At 36.2% G+C, this 23,828-nt stretch overlaps 1 protein-coding gene across 2 annotated transcripts; it reads left to right on the top strand.

Moving 5' to 3' along the window:
• Positions 1–4,511: 4,511 nt before the first annotated feature.
• SMARCE1 (SWI/SNF related, matrix associated, actin dependent regulator of chromatin, subfamily e, member 1) lies at positions 4,512–23,582 on the top strand. Of its 2 annotated transcripts, XM_037808119.1 has the most exons (11): positions 4,512–4,594; positions 6,537–6,588; positions 6,766–6,809; positions 9,799–9,903; positions 14,806–14,886; positions 15,819–15,950; positions 16,240–16,411; positions 19,545–19,717; positions 20,283–20,384; positions 21,028–21,238; positions 23,312–23,582. In XM_037808119.1, the coding sequence occupies exons 2-11, from the start codon at positions 6,582–6,584 to the stop codon at positions 23,515–23,517; spliced, it is 1,233 nt and encodes a 410-aa protein (XP_037664047.1). In that variant the 5' UTR covers positions 4,512–4,594; positions 6,537–6,581; the 3' UTR covers positions 23,518–23,582. The 2 variants fall into 2 exon arrangements, with proteins under 2 accessions (XP_037664047.1, XP_037664048.1); XM_037808120.1 differs by lacking the exon at positions 9,799–9,903.
• Positions 23,583–23,828: the final 246 nt, after the last annotated feature.

Genomic DNA, 23,828 nt, shown 5'->3' with positions numbered 1-23,828 from the left:
TAAAGTGTCTACTTTGCTCTAGGCATGTTCAATGGACTCATATATAATCTCTGATCCTTACAACAATCATATGAGATGTGTAATATCCTCATTTTATAAGTCAATAGAAATTAATATTCTTCAATCTCTCTGAAATATTTCAAATGCATGGTTCCATAAAAAAAATGTAACAATAAGTAATTAATTCCAATTACTAACATTATAGGATTCTAGCCCTGGTTCTGTCATTAATTAACCACATAACGAAGAAGAATCACTTTAAGTTCCCCAGGCCTCAATTTTCACACTCAAAAACAAAGGAAAAGGTGATGCTTGATAATAATTCCTACCCTGCCCATTTCACAGAGTTGTCTGAAACAACATACATGTGAAAATATTTTGTAAAGTACTACTCAAATATACAGTATTATTTGGATGAAAATTATCCTTGGGAGTAAAGAATTTGTGAGGACAATTATAGCCGGCAATGATACGTAACACAACAGGTAAAGAGAGTAGTTCTAATTCTTCGATTGCTGTCAGGAAAGGGTCCTTTACCAGTGAGCTGAACTTCTTCCATGAAACTTTTTAAAGTAGAAAATGTTCTCTAAAGTCAAAACATTAATTTGCTAAATTAATTTGAAAGTTTCAAATGGAAATACAGTATGGTTCCTGGACCAAAATTAAATTTCAGTTAAATAATATGTATATACATATTACTCAAATTATTAAAACACATGAAATCAAAGGAATTTGTGAACAAGGCAGAATCTGGTTTTATGTTAACAAGTTCCAGTCAACAGTTTCATGAAGATTTCCAATATTCATGGACATACTAATAATAAACATTTCAAAACAAGGCATATGTGCAAATCAGGACAACCCCTTCCCAATGTCCCCACACACTTAGACCATAGACCAGGAGTCAGCAAACCTTTTCTGTGAAAGGACATATGACAAATATTTTAGGTTTTGTGGGCCATACAGTCCTTGCAGGAAGTATGCAACCCTGCCTTTGTAGCCCAAAGGAGCCATAGACAAGATAGAAATGAATGAGCACGGTTATGTTCTAATAAACCTTTATTTACAAAAATAGGAGGCAACCTGGATTTGGCCTGCAGCTATAATCTGCTGACCCATCTCAATAAGATCAGTGGATATCTGTGGATTATCTGTGGATAAGAGACTCAGACCCCAGATTTTCCAGGACCAGGACCATCCTGTTTTCAAATATTATCATCTTTTTCCAACCATGTATCAAAACTCATGTCCCCAATCAAGGTATTTTGGGGATAAGCTAGAAGGTTGTAAAAGCACACCATACTATGTCAACTTCTACAGAACACTGTGAATCACTCTGTTCTTGAAAGCTGCTGGGCTTCAACATTTCACAACTACTTCTAGTGATAGAAAAGAAATACCTGTAACTCCTTCTGGTTTCACAGAAACAGTTGAGAAAATTAGCCTATTTCACCATTTGCCAAAACCAGATTTTTATGGGCTATTTGGCTCAGACAGAGCTCTATCCTCCCTTTCTCTATTTTAAAAGGAAAAAACACATTTAAAATGCATCATTACAACATATGACAAACTGCATGGCTCCATGGTTGGTTCAAAATCTTTCTTGAACAACAGACCTCGGTGAAAATCTGATGAAGTTACCAACCCTTACCTGGAAAAATGCACATAAAAACCGTGTACAATTTTAAAGCGTTCATAGACCTCCTGGAACATATCCATACACTCCTAGGTATCTGAGGACTAAAGGTTTGTTCTTGTTCTCTCCCATTTTCTCATTTTTCTTCTTCCTTTCCAGTCACAGTGCTCTTTCTACTCTATCTCCCTCAACAGCTTTTTCCCATGGTACTGTAGAAATAAATCAGATATATAAACTCAAATCCCAGCTTAATCACTTACTAATTTTGGCTCCCTTGTCTGGGGGATGACCCCCACCCCACCCCACCCCTCCAAAAAAGAATGGGTAGTGTCAGGGGGGAAGCAAGCCAACCCCTAATCACACTGCCAGAAAGAAGAACAAACTATCTGGGTCTAAGACTATCTCTGGGGTCTACCACAAGGTCCCTATGAGGGCTCCCACCAATCTTTAAAGTTATATATAGTTTAAATGGTCATATTAACACTGCACCCCAGATGTTCCAGGAAAAATCACAAAACCAAAAGTCTGCCCTGTGGTCCCCATAAATGTCCTTGTACATACAAGATCATGTGTCCTAACTTTTGCTTTGGGAAAAAAAGTCAGGGTTAAGTATAGTCCATCTAGCTGGATATTTCACTCTTCAGTCTTAATTTCTTCAGGACTAGAGAAGAGATTTTTTTCAATTATCTTTTGTTGCCTATATTCTTCTTTAACTCTGCAAATCTTCAAGAGAGAAACAGCTAAAGGGAGAGAAACTGAATAGCCAGTCATACATTCGTTTCACAAATATTGGCACCTAAGTATACCAAACACTGTTCCAGTTATTAGAGTTTAGCAATGAACGAAATTAGTCAAAAGTCTCTGCCCTTGTCAAGAACCTTTCATTCCCATAGAAGAACAAAGACAACAAACAAACAAAAACAACAAAAAAAAACACATAAAAATATAGTATATTAGGCAGTGGTAAGTGCTGTAGAAAACAATTAAGCACACAAGGTAAACGGAGTCAGGGGTTGGGGAACAAGTCACAATTTTAAATAGGTCAGGAAAGACCTTACTGAGAAAAGAAGGCGGCATTTAAGCAAAGACCAGAAGGAGGTGAGAAAATGGATCTGATAATGTCACGACTCCACTCAGATCCCTTTCTTTCTCTTTTCACCATTTTTATGCCACCACTCTCCCACTATAGTGTACTTTGTTCCTAACATGCAGCATCGGCAACTTTTCTTCAGAGGCCTGTTTGGAGATGATACAATGGAACATCTGCCCCAGCACCCTACTTGCCAATCCCCCAACCATAATCCCAAAGGCAGTGAAGAAACCAGGCTGGAGTTGCTGAACAAAGCCAAAGAAACAAGGTACTGGGATCCCTGTTGAGGCCTTTGTGTGTCTTACATTAATCCTTTACATGTCTCTGATGCTTTTACACTAAACAATTTCATGCACATTATCTCAAGCACCACTCAGGCAGCTGTTATCTATCCTTTGAGGACCTTGTCTTTAATCTTTCCCTTCAATATCTCTTCACTGATCTTTATTCACTAGCATAAAATTATTATTAAAGGTGGAAGAGTTGCACGCAGTGTCATGCATCCCTGGCTTCGCGGCCTTTTACAGCTGCCCCAGTCCCTACTGGCACACCCAGTTCTGAGTCTGAGAGCAAAGCAAGAATCCAGTCAGTCACTCTAAACGATAACACTGTTTTCAAGTAATTACAGATCAGGGAGGGATCTCATTTGTTCCTTCTTCCTCCACAGTGACCACAACATCAGCCAGATGTTTATATATCCAAGGAAGGGGCTGCTCACTCCACAAGGTAAACCAACTTACTCATTATTTAGTGGAAAGAGCCCTGGACTAGATCAGAAGGCTGTCTCAACATGTTTGTGGAGTACCTAGTAATACCTCAAGCCCTGGCGCAGGCACTGGTAACAGGAAGATGATTGATGTAGATGCCTGAACCTTTGCTTTCAAGGCCCTCATGTGTTTAACTGGCAATAAACACAAATTGATACAAAGGTCGGCTACAGGATAATAAAATTATCAAAGTGCCGTGGGAGTAAAGAGGAGGAATTATTGGGGAGAGAGTTCCAGGAGAACATCACAAAGAGACATTTGAATCAGATCCAGAAGGATGAATGAGGTTAAATTGAAAGTGGGGACAGAAGTTCCTGGCTGAAGGAACCGAATCAGCCAAGGCATAGGTTGAAGCAAATACCACTGGCACCCTGGGCACTGCGCGGCTTAACATCTCTGGGCCTTGCCTCAGAAACTGGGGCAATTACACTATAACTGAAAAACTCTGCACTGTTTTTCGTCAAGGATAATGCCAGGCCGTTAGGGAAGGAAACTCTGCGAGGTGCCTATGAAAAAGAAAACTCAGTGAACCGAGTCCTCCACGCCTCCATCCTCGGCTTGCTTAAAGTGTACTCTCGCCCAGAAAGAAAGGGGAAAAAAGACTGGGCGGGGACGGGCACCGCGACCCTCTCGGCCACGGTGGTTCCGGTGCCTCACGCCCCGGCGCGATTCCTGCTGTCTTCGAAGCGTGGAAGCTCAGGCCACGTCCCCCAGCTCCCCTTGGCACAGCTTTGTACCTCCCGCCGCGTCACCTGTCGCCGAACCACTTCAGTTCCTCCAACAGCGATATCCGGGCCTATCCCGAGGTCGGGCCCCCTCCTCCCTCTCCGTCGTGACGAATCGGCGCCCGACTGAGAAAATACCGAAATCTGGGAGTTTTGAGGAACTTATAGGGCCTGAAAAAAATATTATGGATGGTAATAAGCATCACCGCACCCTTACCAGAAGGATTAATTTTCTAAGGAGAATCGGGGGAAGGCTGGAAAGAAATTAAGAAGAGTGTCGAAAGTGCGAGTACGGAAACTCGGGAGGCGAGGGGTGGGGCGTGCGTGGGACAAAGGGAAGCGTAGCCGGAGCTGCGGGCGCTCTTTTTGCCCGCTGGTGAGTGTTTCGAACTGGGCCTGACCGGGTCGGGAGGGTGGCAAGTCTCGGTGTCTCCGCCTGGCTGCACCCTGAGTTCTCGGGGGTTGCTGGGGTTTCAGGCTTGGCTGCGGGGCCAGCGCTGGGGACCTGTTATGGGCTCTTTGAGGCCTAGCGGAGCGAGGATGGGAGTTCCGTCTGGGGCGTTTCCTCGGCGGTATAATTTACCCATTCCACTGACAACCCAAAATTGGTCTAAGCATCTATGCATACCCGCCCCCCTCTCCCACGTTTAGTTAAGTTGCTGGTAAAGTGCATCCTTCCTGAAACGACCTCAGAGGAAGCTCTCGGGATAAGCCAAGCCCATGATCCTCACCCCAAAGAAGTTAGTCCTTCTTGGTTCTAGGCAGCGACATGGGGCTCACGGTGTGACTTGGAGCGAAGAGAAAGCTGTGAAACAGTTTGGCCTGGGTTTAAAACCTAACTCGGGCACTTCCTGTCTGGGTGGCTTTAGAGAACTTACATAAACTCGTCGAGCTTTCCTTTTCACATCTGTAAAATAGGGATAGCAGTACACATCTTGTAGAGTAGCTGCGTCAGTAGACTAGATAGTATAGTTAATAAGCATTTCCCAGATAAAGTATTCACTCCAAAAGTACTTACTGAGTATTTATTATGTGCCAGGCACGGGATGGATCCAGTGGTGTACAGATGTACAAACCTACTCTTAAAATTTATAGTGTAGGAAGGGAGATCAGTAATTTTAAAGTATTAACAACGAAGTGTGATGTGCAAGGAGCTTGTGGAAGTTATTATCAGGGCTTCTTATGGTAAGGCCTAATGGGTGTTGACAGCTCCCCTGAAAGAGATCAGAAAGGAAATTTGCACCAGTGTCAGTGGTTCCAGCCTGTTTTTTTAAAGGAAGAAGGAAGAGACTCAGGTTGTGCCATTGAATATATTTCTGTCTACACCAGGCCTCTTATTCTTTATACTCTGAGAAATTCCCCTAAAATGCAAAATAGGGCCAAACATGTTTGTTTTATATAATGTTAGAAGAAAATATCCAGTGGTCATAGAAGGTGATTTGCCTTTTTTCTAAAAATAAATGTCTTTTTATATTACACTATTGGTGATGTATGATGATGTAAGGAACAAGCTCACATGAGTAGGGTCATGTGAGCTGGAAATACTAGAAAAAAATTTATTAAGAATTGCGCTAAGTACTAGGCGTACAATATGCACATTGTCTATATTGGCAGGTGAGAAAATATGGTTTAATAAACAATTGATCTTTGTAAATTGGAAAGGAATTCAGATGAGGGAGCAATTAATTCCGCCCAGGTCTTTCATCAAGAAGCCCCATAGTGGAGATAAATTTTGAAATGGATTGTGAAGGATGATTAAGAGTTTTTCAGGTAGACTCTCAAAATTTATCCCCGGTTATGAAGCTATTTACCACTATTAGAGAATGTTAAGTCTCATTTTTGTGACAATTACCTAATACACTGACTCAAGGAGTAAAATGCTATGCTATTTTAATAGAAGTCATTGTTTTAAAAGCAAAAGTGTAGACTGCTGATCAGGGGACCTGACAGTTTCCAGTGGGCCTTGATAGTACATCACATTCTATTGTCATTTTCTTTTTATCAGTCTGATTAAATGTTTACATGGCAACAGCAAAATGTTTTCCATACAAAAGGTGGCTCTGTATCAAAAAACCTGAAAGTATATGTCTAATATTACTCTTAATATTCTCAATTATTTGTTTGTCAGTTAATTCTGATCAACCAAATGACCTATAAGAACTAGTAAAATATGCAAAAGGCTTGATTACTAGAAGATAATATAAAGTAATTTTTCTCAGAAATACCGATTAAACAACCCTATTCTTTAGAACATCCTCTTATGCTTGCTGAGTTTTGATTCTCTTTTTTTTCTTTTTTTTTCTTTTTTTTTATTTTAGTGTCTCATATTCATTCTTAAGGAACTGAGAACTTAATCTTCCAAAATGTCAAGTAAGTTTCATTTTTATATTTATCAATCTATGTTAATAAGAGACTAATGCTCTAGCAAGTGGGAATTCCAAAATACTCTCATTTTTTTTTTCCTTCAAAACAGGACCATTGGTAGTTTTGTTGCATAGTATTATATCTCAGTTGTTTACAAGAAGTTATTTATTTTCTTTCAAACAGAAAGACCATCTTATGCCCCACCTCCCACCCCAGCTCCTGCAACAGTAAGTTTTAATTTTCTTGTTAATGTAATAGCCAAGTCTGGCCTTGATACAAAAACCCAGATGTCTTCCAGTGACAGTCACTCAATCATCACAGCAACAGTATGAAAAATTCAACTAAAAAAACAGTACTTCCTACTAATTAAAATAACTCTTTGCATCTTACCTTGAACCAACCCCAACATTTAAAGAAACATACTGCTGAAATTCTGATCTTCTATGCTCAGTTTTGTTTTTGTGTTTTTTTAATGGGAAACAAGTGACAAGTTAACACTTCTTTCTTATTAATCTTAATTATTAAGAGTCTTTAAAGTTGATATTGAGTGAATGCTCATTCTGGCATATTTTTTTAAAACCTAACCTTCAACTGGTTACATTTTTCTCCTTTTTTTAATCTATATATAATTTTCATATTAAATCAACTGTCTTCTAGTTCTATAGTAACACTTTATTTTCAAGCTGTTCAAGTAAGGATTTCATTATCTGTGGGTCAGATCCTGCTATTGAATTTTATTCTACTCTATAAATAATATTTTATTGGTTTGGGAATTGATATGTTTCAAAGTGTCTAAATAATAGTTGTGAACTAGTTTTTTTCACCCAGCAAGCTCTGGCCCAGCTTGGTCAGCATGTAAAATAATTGTCCAATCCACAAAACAGATATAATAGTAACTGTTCAGGCCTTGCTGAAATGGAGTCCTTGTTTTCTTAATAAACAAAACAAAACACTGTTAACACTGACCATATCCTATAAAACCAGTTCTTTAACAGCTGTTTGCCCTCCTTCTATACCCCCCTACCATCTAAATTTCAGGCTACTTTACTTTTCACTACTAATTAGGTCCTTGTGTAATTTTGTTTTCTCCACTAGATAACTACTCTTATTTACTAACCCTCAGATGTTTTAGTTATGTTTATCAAGAATTTGTTATTCTTCAGTAAGATGCTTTTTCAAAGAAAAAGATACTGAATCACATGTTTCCAGTTCAATTTATATAATATACCGTCTCTAAAGTTACTTCTGTAACATCTTAAAATCTGGTATTTGATTTGTTTTCTTTCTTAAATCAAAGAAAATTTCTTATGACCATCTCCATGGCACTCTGCTAGTGGCTATACAGGTGGAGTTGAACAGTTGAGATTTCCTGACTTCAAAGTACTAACCATGTACTTCAGTTTTGGAAATGGTATAATTATAATGCTTTAGTTTCAATTTTTTTAGTTCCCTTATTTTTCTTACATTATTGCCTATAAATGTTGAGAGTGTTTCTTAGTGTTTATGTAACCTTTGAAGGTGTCATTTTGATGTGAATATTGCCTATTTGACAGTGTATGATATCTTGAGAACAAACTTGATTTTTTGAGATTAGAATAGCTCAAAAACTAAGTGTCCCCTTATGGGACTTACCAAATGTAGAAAGGGATTTTGGGCCTTTCTTTAGTCATATTTCTGAATCATCATAATTTCACATTGACACAAAATACAGAAGACTAGAGATTAGGACATCCAACAGAATGGTTATTAAATGAATTATTACTCTTCCTTTTTTTCCATTACTTCTACCACCACCACCACCACCACCATCACCACCATCACCACCATTACCACCATCACCACCATCTCCTCCGCCGCCACCACCCAAACGTAATACACACTTTGTTTGTGCCTTTGATACTTCATCTGTATGATGCCTATTTAAATGTACTTAAATTGCGTCTTCTATAAAACTATATAGACAAATTGTTCAGTTCTCTTTTCTCCTAAAGACTATCAAGTGTGATACCAGCTTGAATGCCTTTCTTTTGGACACTAGGGATAAGTGCATCAGTATGTTTTTTAGAAAATTGTGTTTATTTTTTGACAGCTACAGCTTAGTTGGGATGTGTTATTAAGTGTATTTCACATAAAATTCAGGGCTGATATTGTTAATTGCATGATAAAATGAAATTTCTGTTACTTGTTTTGATTGCGTTTCATTAGGTGAAATACCCTACTTTTGGTTTCTCTTTGCTACATTTTTTTTATGCATTATGTCTTGATTCTCATGAACATTGGATGTCCTTGAATTAACCATGAGGATACTACTATGTAAGAGCCCATTTGTGATGACATCAACACATTATTCACAATAAAAAACAAGAATTCTGTTGCTGCATTGAGCAATTGTGTTTTGCTAACGCTGTCAGGAAACTAGATGGAAAAAGAAAATTTAAGCCTGTCAACTAAAAAAGTAGTTCACATTATAACAAAATGCAGAAAATGTTCATGATTGACCTATGGAAGATGGATCAAGGAAGAGGTGGAAGACAAAAGCCTAAAAAAGAATGATTGGGTTAAAAAGGTCAGACAGTATCCCAGAATGAATCCATGCACTTCTTACAAGTCTTTATTTCAAAATCATGTATATGACATCCATTGAATCTGACATATGTTCTTTTCTATTGACAACTTCTGGCTTCTTGATTTGAGTCTTCTCTCATTTCTCATATTTATATAAAATAATTTAAAATTCTCTTGAAAGCAGAGCCATTTCTTGTTCTTGTTTTTTGTTTATAGTAGGTGAATACACTGATAGCATCTACATAACTGTCAAATAAATCATGTTTTGTTTTCATGTAAAGTGTTTACAGACTTCTAGTTTATCATACTTCAAGCTTTCCCATCTCAAATATCATATATTGTTGAGTTGTTATATCATACTGCTGACCATAAAGTAATCCTGGATGTTTGAGTCACTTCAGTATATTGATTATCTCAAAAAAACAAGCTACATACATTCACTCCTACAAACAGATAAAAAACACTTGCAGACAGGTTTCTCAGTGAAAGAAAATTTAATTTTCTCAATGAAAAAGAACAATTACAACACATCATTGCTTGTTTAAGTTCAGGTTGCTTTTGCATGCCATATGCAGATCATTTTTCATTTCTGTGTTTTCCTCGTTTGAGCTCATTTCTCATTCGTGTTTTTGTCTCATTTGTTTCCATCAGCAAATGCCCAGCACACCAGGGTTTGTGGGATACAATCCATACAGTCATCTCGCCTACAACAACTACAGGCTGGGAGGGAACCCGGGCACCAACAGCCGGGTCACGGTAGGAGATTCAACTATTACAGCATCCAGCAAACAACTGGAATTGACCAGAAATGGCTTCAGAGTTAGGTCCTTTTGAATCATAAGCACAGACATTTAAAAAAATTTTTAATCTAGCTTTTTGACTATTTCAGACTTTCATTGTATGATCTTACACCCAAAAAAAAGTGAGATCTGGATATGTATATACTGAACAAAAGAAAATCCATTCTGTTTGGTGGTCTGTAGGGAGAAAGCCTTGGGCACTTAATGCTTGTACTGTATGTAGATAGAGCTAAAATTTCTTCTGAGAAGAGTGTCTTTCATTTTTCTAAGGTAAATAGCATTAGGCTAAAGAACTCAGTTACTTAGTAAAGGCTGGGCTTACAAACTTGGTTTTTTCAGAGCTGGAAAGCCTTGGTCTACCAGAAGCTTCAGTTTGAACTACTGTACATCATTATTTGTCTTTTGGATTTAATAGTTAACGTTCTGAGATTTATTTCTCCTAAGTTAAAAAGATTTTTATGTCACCTCAGAGAATTGTAGAATGAAATTGAATGAAATTAATTTGAAGTATCAGGTTAGCTATATACAAGTAAAAGTACATTTCTAATTTATAGGTTAAAGGGACAGGATTTCTAAAACTTTGAGATGTTTCATTTAAATGATCATCCAAAAGTATCAAAATTGAATGATGTGCTTTCAAACATTTTAATTTAGAGTCATCTTAAACTCCATTCATGGAAGTTTATATACTAAAGAAACAAAAGAGCCCAAGAAAGCCATGTTTATAACTGTAAAAAATGATATCTCAGAACTAAACAAATAAAAATAAATCCAGAAGCCAAATATCTACATACATTGGAACATGATATTGGTGAGAATTTATACAACCCAGAATGGCTGTAAACTTCTCAGTACTTGGTTTCAATTTGCTATATTCATGATAAGTGCCTTCAATTAATGTAACTTCCAAAAAGCCCTCTCACCCTGTAGTCAAGCCAGAGCAGAAAGCTTGTAACTATCAAACTGTTTGTCTGTCTTGGTAGGCATATTGATTAACTTAATAGGTTTTGTTTGTCTAAATTTTTCATTGTTTCTGCATAATTTGTACTTCATGAGCATATCAACTGTTATGTGCCATGCATATTTCGTGGTATCTAAAGAATTCTGACAATGTGTGTATGTATGCATTTCACAATGCATATAATTTTTATGTGCATCGGTACGTGTTTTTCCCTGGCCTACATGTATTGTTTCTCAAGTGTAATGGATGACCAAGTTATCCAGTGAGAAAGAACATTTTAATTTAAACAAGGAGCAGAATCTATTTTGGATCATTCATGTTAATGCAGAAAATTATTCATGGGTAAACGAGAATGATCAAGTTTAATAGCTCTATACAGTCAGCTCTTGATTATCTATGTTAATGGAATAGAAATGGTAGTACCTGTAATAATTAGAATAATTTGGTTTGGGCTTTGTATAAGCATTATGTTCCTAACTTGGATCTATCTGTGGGGATTCTCTGTTAATAAATTGAGATCATTCAGTAAGTGAGATCCCAGAAAATGAAAGCACTTGGAATGGGTTCTAGCTTCAGGATAGACTAGTATAGGAGGGTTGCTGGGCATGGAAAATTCGTTGTTCTGCTTCCTTGTGGTTGTGTTCTTTGTATTATTTTCCAGATTGAAGTATAATCAAACTGCTTAAAACTTTAAACATGAAAGGACCTAACAAATGTGGAGGTTTTTAGCTTCTGTTAATCGCAAGCCCTCCAACTTTGGGGTGTATTTCAGTGACCTCTCTCCTGAGGAATTGAATCATTCTCTAAGAAGATTAGTTATGCCTAAAGTTTTAACTGCCTTTTACATACGTCTGATTTTAGTTGTTAGGATTCAGTTTTTAGATCAGATTTTGACCAGTATAAAAGTGTTTTTATTCAAGATGACCCCAATTATGTGTTACGATTGTTTTTATTTTTTCTTCTGTTCAGTATTGTTTGCAAATTGCCTTAGTCAGTGATTTTATAGGATGATTCCATGAAACCCTGTAAAGCAGTTTTCTGTAGGCTACACAAAATATCGTGTTTCCCTGATGACTCCAGTACACTTGGATAGTTTTCATACAATAAACACTTTTTATATGGCATGTTGAAACCTTTTGGAGTGTTTATGGTAGCTGTGAGATGGAATTCACTCTTAATTAGTTCTTCATCCAGGTAATAATTAGCATTCTCTTAAGTATAGGGTGTAAAAATAAATTGAGATGAGATGTTAAAAACATCTTGTTTCTCTGCTTCAGTGGAAATTTCATCTCACAAGAAAACCCTTAAATAAGACCCTACCAGACAAACAGCCAAGAATTGAGAAGAAAACAACAAAAAACTCTGTGAATAACCAAGATAAGTTTCACAAAGTCATGGACTTTATTCGTAGGAGAGTCCTAGGACCTTAATCTTAATGTAAGCACAGTTTTGAGAAGCATAGTTACTTGTTTGCCTCCAACTCATTACAAATTAGAAGCAGAAAATTGGTAAAAGGGAGAGTTGGTGTTAGAAGTGGGTTTCCTGATAGCAATAAAAGAATCATAAACACCAACAAGAAAAGAAACCACTAAAACAGGAAATGTATTCTCCAAAAGCATAACCACTGGACTCAGAGTGGTTATCTCTTGTAAAGGGACCATCAGTTTTTCATACCTCATTTCAGAGGATTACAGTACACAAATCAGTGGGTGTTTCTAGTTGACTCTGGCTTATCAAGAAAAGATTAAAATATGTTCATTCACTTTTTTGAAAAAGAATAATGTATAAGACTTTAGTATACTGAAAACCAGCTGGAATTTAACTTGTTATTGTTTTGGATTGTGTTTGTGTGTGTGTGTGTGTGTTTGTAAATTGATTGGTCAATGTAATGAAAACATGACTTCAATACACAGATGATTTGTATCCCTTTCTTTGGGAGAAAGGCAAGGAAATAAGAAGCTAATTATTAGTTATAAAATGTAGTTCTTTGAAAAATATCAGAGCAAATATTACTATAATTTGTTATTAAAATGTTTCAATTCACACTTAAAGCTTGTGAAAGCATAAGCATTTTAGAATTTTCTGCCTCTTTTTAATAGTTGTCTACCACTGTCAAGTATTGATACAATTCCAAATTTGTTAACCCACTTCATTGAATTCTGAAATTTTGTGTTGATGTGAGTCATTGACTTTTGTCTGTCTCTTTTCTCTGAATCTGTGACATAAGGTTGGTCTTGTAGGAATTCCCCTTCCTCTTAAAAGAATTCCTGGGTACTCTGATTTAGATTGCCCTTATTGCCTGCTCATACCACCATTTCCATCTCCCATGGTCCACTGCTAGCTAAAAAGCAGAGTTAGCACTGGCAACAATGCATGGGAGGAGCAGAAAGAGAAAATATTGCTTCAGAGATGAAATGAATGAAGAAGCAGCATTTTGTAAAGTATATGGAGGAGGAGGAATACCCTGGTAGGAAGAGAAGCATTACTGTTCCACAGTGGAAAGGGGCATAAACAGGTTAATCCCTGAGCCCATGGTTGGAAAATAAGGTTATGATTGGGGTCTCAGCCCAGAATGGATGAGTATCCTTAGGGTTTTGCCACAACAGCAACAGACGAGCAAGGGGACAAAGTACCACTTCAGTTTTGTTACAGGGATTTGGCCAATCCCTGACTTTGATAGAATAAAGCCAGCACGTCTTCCAGCAGCCTGGCCAAGAGAGTCAGTGTCAGAAATCCCCTGGAAATCTGGGGAAAATAAGTATGATTCAGCTGTGGATTTCATATTCTGGGTCCTTGATCAAATGCAGTCATGTATGTTCGAATGAGACTAAGACATTCAGAAATAGGCACTCTAATTTGATGTTGTCTGGAGTGCTACCAGAAACTATCTGGCATCTCTTGCCTAGATATTAGCCCATAGAAAGAACCAATCTTATTTTTCTCTTTTCCTTCCTTTTTCTTTTACCCACTTATTTCTTTACCCTTTTAAAAAATATTTTTCAGTTTCACCTCCCCTTTCATTTCTTTGCTCTCCCTTTTCCTGCGCGTCTTGTCTTTCCTCTTTCTCTTATGCTTTCCCCAAAAGTTCAAAAATTTTTCAGGGGATGAAGCATCTTGATAAGGCTTCAGAAGTAACTTGATCGTGCCCCATATCTGCTAGTTCTCTGTTCTTGGTAAACTTGTTCACTTCTACACTGTACTTGGGACTAAGAACAAAGAAAGGCCATGAACTTTAGATCACACTTCTTGATCCCCTTTATAAGAAAACCACAAGATATGGATATAGAACCTAAGAGAAATAAAGTCTGTAGTCATAGTAAAAGGCATAAGAAGATTTTGTTTCGGTTTGATTTTTGAATCAGGAAGGTATTTTTTGTGTTGTGGTTGTGGTTGTTGATGTGGGGATGCATTCCTGGAATGGTGCATATAGAGACAAAGTCCTCTGTAGACAGTGAGTGTGGTAAGTGCTGCAGGGACTCAGATTCTGGTGCAGATAATCAAGCGTTGACTGTATGTGTAGTGGTATATTAAGTAAAATTAAAGTGTGCCAGGAAATGTCCTAAATGTGAGCAGTTTAATATTTAACCGTATATTTTCAATGTATGGATTGTTATTTAATGTTTTATTTGTTCTACAGCCAGGTTGTCAAAGCAGTGGCAATGAACTGCTATGTAAAACATTTTTAAAATTATGTGCTTACATTTTTTTAAATTTTCTATTGATGCAAACATTTCTGAATTTTCAGAGATAGCTATTTTCAGTGGGAGATAATAAAAGAATCTTGTATCCATGGACGAGTAGAAGAAAGGCGCATTAGACTTTTTTAAGGACTCTTCTTTTCAGTTTGCTGGTGAACTCCTTGCAGTTGAATAATGAACATGTTTAACTCTTTTGTAGGCATCCTCTGGTATTACGATTCCAAAACCCCCAAAGCCACCAGATAAGCCGCTGATGCCCTACATGAGGTACAGCAGAAAGGTAGGCACCAAGGAGCTGGCAAAGAGTGAGAACTTCCATCTTTGCTTCTTTGCATTGTGGCTTAGCCAGCACTTCAATGCATATTTAAAGGGTTAAGGATAAAGAATTACAATTTTTAAAGAGACTAGTTCTGATTTCAACATTTCAGAACAAAACTCCAACAAGAGGAAAATGATCAAATAAATTATGTCAAAATCCTTAAGACAGACTATTATGTAGCCATTAGAGAAGTGTTTTGAAGAACATTTAGTGACATGAGAAAAAGATGAAGTGAAAAAAGGGATCCCAGGCTACATATATTGATATCTTATATTTCTAAAAATAATAGCAATCACATGTTAGTTTACAGGGGGAAAATGCCTTGAAGACAATGATTGTCTTTGAGTTCTAATATTATGGTAATTTTTATTTTCTTTTTATTTTGTTAAGTTTTCCCTTTTTTCCATGTGTGATTACTCTTAAAATAAAAGGTATAGCCAATATTTTTATTAAAGACAAGAGCCTTTAATTACTTTATTATAAAATTTAAAGTCTTTTTATCATAGTCATTATATACATATATGATGATACAATTTATTGTGTTATGCAGATTAACCACTTCTAGAATCACATGAACTTTTAGAGAGACATAAACTGTGTTTTTGAGTAAACTCATCTTAAGTGTCTGTAGTGATTGGAAATGTTCTTGGCCAGTTAAATTGAAGTATTTATGAAGAAGTGACATGGTGTCTGAGATGTACTTTAAAATAATCCAGCAGGGATATAGATGAAACAAGATAGCCCAAGTGTTGATATTTATTGAAGCAGGATGATGGGTACATGCAAATTCATTATGCTATTCTGTTTTAAAGTTTCTATAATAAAAAATCTTTTTAAAGGTCTGTGTTTTTAACCATCAGTGGTATTGAAATTTCACTTGTTTCCTTTTTAAGGTCTGGGACCAAGTAAAGGCTTCCAACCCTGACCTAAAGTTGTGGGAAATTGGCAAGATTATTGGTGGCATGTGGCGAGATCTCACTGATGAAGAGAAACAAGAATATTTAAACGAATACGAAGCAGAAAAGGTAGGATGGGAACTACAATGAGATGGATAAAATGTAAAGTACATAAACATTGGCATATTATTTATAAAAGAACATAAGATTTATCAGAAAGCTGACACTGGACTGAAGCACTGTCTGCCTTGGTGAAGTCACTTAATTTCCCTAGGCCACAGACTTACTGTCTGTAAAAAGGAGGTAGTTAATCACAATATTCTGCTTATATTGTATCTTTTGATATTCAAGGTACTATGGGTATACAGTATAACCTGCAAAATGTCATTTATAAAACTGAAAAACATTTGAATTTCAGATAGAGTACAATGAATCTATGAAGGCCTATCATAATTCCCCCGCATACCTTGCTTATATAAATGCAAAAAGTCGTGCAGAAGCTGCTTTAGAGGAAGAAAGTCGACAGAGACAGTCTCGCATGGAGAAAGGAGAACCTTACATGAGCATTCAGCCTGCTGAAGATCCAGATGGTAAAAAGAAAAAAAAAGTGGGGTTTTGTTTGTGCTTTCTCTGAGGGTAAAAATATGAGAAACTTAAGTGTTAAGGTTTCATTTGCTGTCTTAAATTGCAAATCAGAAAAACTATAACTTTAATGCTATTTCAATATCTTGATTAGGTATTTTCAGTGATATTTGTACATAAATTTCCCACAAGAAAAAGAAATACCGTTTTAGTGCAGGAAATAGCAAAAAGCATTTATTGTTCCTCAAGATATTTGTTTCCAGAATACATGAAAGGGTTTTGAGTCACAGTTGGGATTTTGCCTCAGCTACTTTTAAAAAGCTAAATGCCTTCAAGTTATATCTCTTCTGTTATTGGTTCAGTAAATTTGCTGAATTAAAGGGGAGAAAAGTAGTAGAAGAATTCTGAAATATCCTTTCCAGTTAATTCAGAAATCCAACTAAAATTTATAAATATAGCTCATGATAACCACTTGTGAGGGCACACACATACAAATTTTATGCACACAACAAACATCTATATATATTTATTAAACAAAGAAAATACCCACACAAACAGCTGAGATTCCTAGTGGGCATTCTGTGAGTAGTTTGCACACGTGCACAGTGCTCCCCTGGTCCTCTGAAGCTAGGCAGGGTCTGGAGCTGCAAGGAGCCCCAGGGCCAGCCACCTCCAACCACAGGCACATTTATCCACATATCTAGCAGACTGTACAAATATTAATATTTTCTCTGTGTGCTGCTGTGATGTGGAAAAACTTGGGAACACTAAGCTACAAGCAACAAAAACATTAAGAAAATAATTTAAGATCTGTTATTAAAGTAGCAATAACAAAGAAGCAGCTTTGAAGAACTTAAAAGATGATAGCAATGAGAAAGAAGGTGGTAATATCACCTAAAGACATGAATAAACTGATATACTTAAGAGGTGGGAAAAACAAAAATGATTTTTTAGAAAGAATGGACTGGGATATTGACAAACTATTCCCATAAATACAGAAAATAGAATGTAATAATAAATATAGAGAGTAGAATATGAGACAGAAACAATATTATTAAACAGAATCAGCAGTGCTAAGGACACATAGCAAAAGCAAACCCAAATTACAGCTAATTACTGAAATGGTGTGACTCATGCAAAGAGTATATACAGAACTAAAAAATAGAAGAAGATATGGTCTATAAATAATTGGGAGGATGGGGATCAGTACAAGAGGTCACAAAGGCTAGCAACATAGAAGGCTTAAGTAAGAAATTGCTAAAAGCTTTTACTAAAGTGAAAGATAACAGTACGAACATTAAGAAGGGCTGAAGAGATTCACTGAGAAACCATCTTTAACAGAGTATTCTTTTTCCTCTGTCTCTCACTACTCATTATTTTTTAAGTTTAAGGTAGGACTTAAAGCCACTAGTATTAAAGAACAAATGATAATTAAGATGCCAGGATAGGATGACTTTATACCTTGGACTTTATCCTTCAGAATTGAGTGGAAAGACGAAGACTTGGGAGTTGGAAATGTACATAAAACCAAGAGAAAGGTGGCATCTCTACCAGTATAATAGCTGTTAACCTCTTTTAAAAGAGAAGATTATTAAAGATCTATAAGGCATATCAGTTATCCTCACAGGACAGTAAAGGCTGTTTTTTTAGTGATATTTTGGAAAGAGAGTATTCATTAAGATAAAGTGAATAGCTAGTGAATTAGGTAATAACTAGAAAATGTAAGAAAAAAAATTCAGACAAAGTGCAAAGAAGGACTTATTTTCCCTGCCTATGGTCAACATTAGTCATATAAATGAAAGAAAAAATAACAACAAATCAATATTCTTTTTCAATAACAAAGAACAACAAAAAGATAATTTAGAGAAATGGAGGTAGCACAAATGTACTGTATATAACCTTAAATATGAACGTAAAAAACCCTTAAAAAGATCACCTTTAAAAAAAAAACTTTTTATCTCTTACCCAGTAATTTTCATTATGAAATATTTTATATTTATATATATATATATATATATATATATATATATATATATACATACATACATACACACCCTAAAAAAATATTCAAAAGGAAACAAAAAGTAGTTTGAACAAAATTTGTGACTGTGGTGTTCATGATAATGAAAGATTTAGGAACTCCTTAAATGCCAAATAATAAGAGAGGCACTCAACTGACATTTCAGCACAGTGTAGCCCCTCTTATCAGGGTTTCCTGAAATTTGGTCCCTTCACCTCTGAGGGAAACTAAAATGATGAGGTGATGCATTGAAGAACTTTTGTTTTAATTGCATTGCTTAAGAGGACACTTTTTTTTTTTTAATGAGTCAATTTAAAAATATTAAGTCAATAATAGTACAAGTTGTTAGCAAGTATGTCAAAAATTGTGAAGATGATAGAACAAAGGCTGAGATTAAGGAAACACTGTTGTATAGCTCTTAAACCAGATCCATACCACAGGTATAAGAACTTTGGTGGAAGAAAACATCATAATACCATTACACCCTGACAACTGTATGCTATAAGTTGACAAAAATTAAAAGTAAATTTGGACTCAAATGTTTATTTCTTCCCCATAATACTACTTTAGGGCCTTAATGATTTTTTCATCTGGGAAAATGGTTTGGGAGACTGGATATTGCTGGAGATAGTTTCTTTGCAGTGATAAGTCAATTTTACAAATGGTCATTTTCATTATTTTAATATTGAAGTGCTGCAATGGCAAGGCACCACCCAGTTCATATTTATTTATCAGTTGTTAAATGCCTTAAATTACCAAGAGACTGAAACATTCAACAGAATTTCACTTACTGCTATCATATACAGCCTTCAAATTGATTCCCAGGCCAAAGGACACATGGTTATAGCTCATTTGTGTTTCACCAAAATCCTTCTCAGACACACATGATCACCTAAAAGATTTTGTGAGAAAAACCAGTACCTTGAATATGTTGTGTCCTGTGTATGGTTTTATCAAGTGACTTCTGTAAGTTTTTTATCAAGCAGCTACCCTCGTGTTCCCATGATGCTTGTCAGGCCAGTGAGGGCTACGGCTCCTTGGTAATTAATTGTTAGCATTGTTACATTCTCCTGTTTATGGTTACTGGTGACCTGATTTCCAAATCTTTTTGTTTATTCCAGATTATGATGATGGCTTTTCAATGAAGCATACAGCCACGGCCCGTTTCCAGAGAAACCACCGCCTCATCAGTGAAATCCTTAGTGAGAGTGTGGTGCCAGACGTTCGGTCAGTTGTCACAACAGCTAGGATGCAGGTCCTCAAACGACAGGTCCAGTCCTTGATGGTGCATCAGGTAAAGTTACAAAACATTTGTTAAAATAAAATGGGACTGTGCCACAGATCCCAGGTGACCTGATTCTGTACCATACATGCATGTGCATGTTCAGTATTTCTGTGTTCAATCTCATCTGTTCTAATTCTGGGAAGAGTCTTAAGGGAGTGGACCTTTCCCAAGGATTTAATAAGTTTGGCATTAAAATTGTAATGTGGAGGCTTGTGATGGGAAAAAATCTGTTAAGAAACACATGTTAACCTAAGAGTTTTGAGGCATCTTACCAACTTTTACTGCTTTACTAATTTTTCCCCACAGAAATTGCTCAATCCTGAAACAGTATTCTGTAGCATATACTTATGAATCGTTATATACTCATTTCTCTATCCTCCATTTTATATTTTTAAAATCTTAGCTACACACATTATGTAATAAATGATTTAAATTAAAAATTTAGAACACTATTTGCTACACTGTGGAAAGGTGTGGACCATTAAAATGAGACATGTTTACTGTCTTTGGCATTTGCCTTAGAGAAAGTGATTCCATGGGCATAAAGCCTGTTCATATATTTTATGTTTTACAGCGAAAACTAGAAGCTGAACTTCTTCAAATAGAGGAGAGACACCAAGAAAAGAAGAGGAAATTCCTGGAAAGCACAGATTCATTTAACAATGAACTTAAAAGGGTATCTCTTTAATGTGTTGTGTTCTTCTGTCACTGTTAATTTTTTTCTTTTTTCAAAAATAATGTTATGATTGAATGTTACTCACTTTGCAACAGAGTAACTTTGCTGTAGCTGTTTAATATCTTTGCTTTATAAAATTATTCCCATTTTTTTCTAGCAAAATTGAAATAGATCTGAGCTATCATATAATATACTAGACCTATACACTCTAGGACCCTCTGCTGTTTTAATTTAACTCCTACACAATCAAGAATTATTTTCATTTTATTGGGATTTAGTCATCAAATGTCTTCATCAGATACAGTTCACAATTTGCATTTTGTATCAAAACAATTAAATCTGTATTTGGTAGCCTGAAATATAAAATTCAAGCCTTGTATATAATCTGGTGTTTTCCATATTGCATCACCAACTCCTCTGTAAACCTGCTGTTACATGGCTGCTGGGGCCGTTAACAATGTTTCTGTCAGATTGAGACTTCAGAGGCACAGCATTTCAGAGAAGACCTAGAACCAAGTTTTTTTTCCCCATATATATGTATATAATTTCTATGCAAGAAAATTCATTTTTGAAACAGTTTTCTGGTTCAAAGATTGTCATAACAGAACGTTATTAAGAAGGCTTTATTTTTTATGATTACTAGTTGTGCGGTTTGAAGGTAGAAGTGGATATGGAGAAAATTGCAGCTGAAATTGCACAGGCAGAGGAACAGGCCCGCAAAAGGCAGGAGGAACGGGAGAAAGAGGCAGCAGAACAAGCTGAACACAGCCAGAGCAGTATTGTTCCTGAGGAAGAACAAGTGGCTAATAAAATCGAAGAAAAGAAGGAAGATGAGAGCATTCCAATGGAGACAGGTGGGCTACCCCAGGTGATGTCAAAAAAATGGCAAGGGTTTTTACAATGTCTTTAATTTTGACTTTTCTTTCTAAGTGCTTTTGGAGGTCATTCTATTAATCTTGCCTCTTGAGTTTTTCTCTATATGACCTACCAAGTTCTTTCCAAATCTTAACCTCTCTATAGCAGATTGACATAAATTGTTAGTTATCAGTACAAAAAAGCAGTGGCATCTTGTCTTTAGTCTTGCTATTTGAGGTCTTGGTTATCTGCCCAGTTTGATTCATGTCATTTTCTGGCTTGAGGATTTAAAATATAATGGTTACAGGCACTGGCTCTAGAATCAAACAGATCTGGGTCTAATCTCCTTTACCACTTGCTAGCACTGTAACTTTGGGTAAGTTATTTAATCTCAATTTCTTCATTTGTAAGTATTTTAGTACCTGCCTCCAAATGTGACTTCTAAAGGGTAAATAAGAAGATTATTAAAGCATTTAGTACTGGGTTTGAGGTGGTATTGACTCAGTATTTTAACCTTAATTGCCAATATTATTTAACAAGATGGGAACTGCTCTTAAGATAGATCGTCTTTGGTGTCTAGGACAGGGTTCGGCACAGTAAAATCTACAGGCCAGATTCTTCCTTTGAAAGTAAAGTTTATTGGAACTTTACATATTGTCTGTGGCTGCTTTGGGGTCTTAACAGTGCAGTTGAATGGTTACAAGAGACCGTCTGACCCACAAAGCCTAAAATATTTATCTAGCCCTTTAGAGGAAAAAGTTTGCCAACCTCTGCTAGAAAAAATTTTAATTCCAGGTGTACTCATTTTCCTGATCAAAAGCATTCTTTAAGGTAAAAAAAAAAATGACATGTAAAACTTACACGAAATACTGATTAAATTGATTATTACTTAAAATTTTGAGGTCACCTTAACTTCTGGCACTGTTCAAGCTGAAAGTAGTCATAGGAAACACAATCACAGGCCAGGATCATAATTGCAAGACATGGAAGGGACAGTAGCCATGCTAGAAAATTGTTATTATTTAAGAACCTCATGCTCTTAATTTCTTACAGTAAACAGCCCAGCCTGGCTTTTAACAAAGTATCTAAAATATTAACCTTATGTTTTTTCCACACTTGCTTTCTCACTGATTTTTTTTTTTTAACATTTATATACCACTTTATTTTTTTTTTATTTTTTTTTGAAATAAATTCAAACTTACAGGAACAGTTGCAAAAACAATACAAAACCCATACACAGAACTCCAGCATACCCCGACCCCCCTCTCCCAATATCCCAGTCCACCAGCTTTAACATCCTGTCACACCACCATTTCTTTCCCTCCCTCCCTCCCTATCTGTCATCCATCATCTGTTGCTCTGTCTTCTGAATATATGAGAGCAAGCTGCACACATCCTTGAACAAACAGTATAATTCACATATACAATTCCCATGAACAAGAACATTCTTTTATGCAATCCCATTAAGTGCAGGTAAGAAGTTGAAGAAATTCAACATTGATACAAAGCTTATAGTCTGTATTTCCTTTTTTTTTCTTATGTCCCAACTGTTTCACACTGATTTAATCCAAAGAATTCTGGAACAGCACAGTCAAGTACAAATAAAATGCAAGACACATGTAATTTTAAATTGTCAAGTAGCCACATTTTGAAAAAGGAAAATGAGGCAAGTGAAATGAATTTTAATCATATATTTTATTTAACCCAGTATATCCAAAATAATACCATTTCAACATGTAGTCAACATTTTAAAAATTATTAATGGGACATTTTACGTTCCTTTTTTCATACTGAGTCTTCAGAATCTAGTGTGTATTTTATACTTAGAACACATGAGAAATACTTCATCTGCTTTTGGATTTCATAAATTTTACATTTAAAAAGTAGATTTACATGTCCCAAATTGTTCCAGACATGCTCAGAGTTCCTCAGTCACACTAGCCACATTTCAGGTGTTCATTAGCCACATGAATAGCAGCTGCAGTATTGAACAGCATAGCTCTAGACTGTCAGCATGTTAGAAGCGTAAATTTTGTCTTGGCAAACTGACAGTGACAAATGTATGATTACAGAGGAGGCACATCTTGAAGAAACAACAGAAGGCCAACAGAATGGTGAAGAAGGCACATCTACTGAGGACAAGGAGAGTGGGCAGGAGGGGGTCGACAGTATGGCAGAGGAAGGAACCAGTGATAGCAACACTGGCTCAGACAGCAACAGTGCAACAGTGGAGGAGACACCAACAGATCCCATACCAGAAGAGGAGAAAAAAGAATAAATGTTGCCTTGTTTTATGTGTTCTAAATACTTTTTTAAATGAAATAATGTTTTTTGGAGTTTTAATGGTGTTATGTGGTTTGTATAGTAATTGTTTTCTTGTCCATATCACACTACCAAAGGCTTTTGGACCATACAGCATCATGGGCCTAATGGCACAGTCACCTTTTCCAAAGCAGTTGTGAAGGTGGCTCTTTTTTTTGGACCTAGTTTCTAGCCCTCAACTGCTGAAATGCTCAGAATTTAGATTGAGAATATGCCCACATCTTTAGAGAATTATTCTTTGATGCTGTCAAATCTGCTCTTACCATT

Source organism: Choloepus didactylus, chromosome 18, assembly GCF_015220235.1.
Source record: "Choloepus didactylus isolate mChoDid1 chromosome 18, mChoDid1.pri, whole genome shotgun sequence".
Lineage (NCBI taxonomy): Eukaryota > Metazoa > Chordata > Mammalia > Pilosa > Megalonychidae > Choloepus > Choloepus didactylus.
This window is presented reverse-complemented; position numbering and strand designations above follow the sequence as displayed.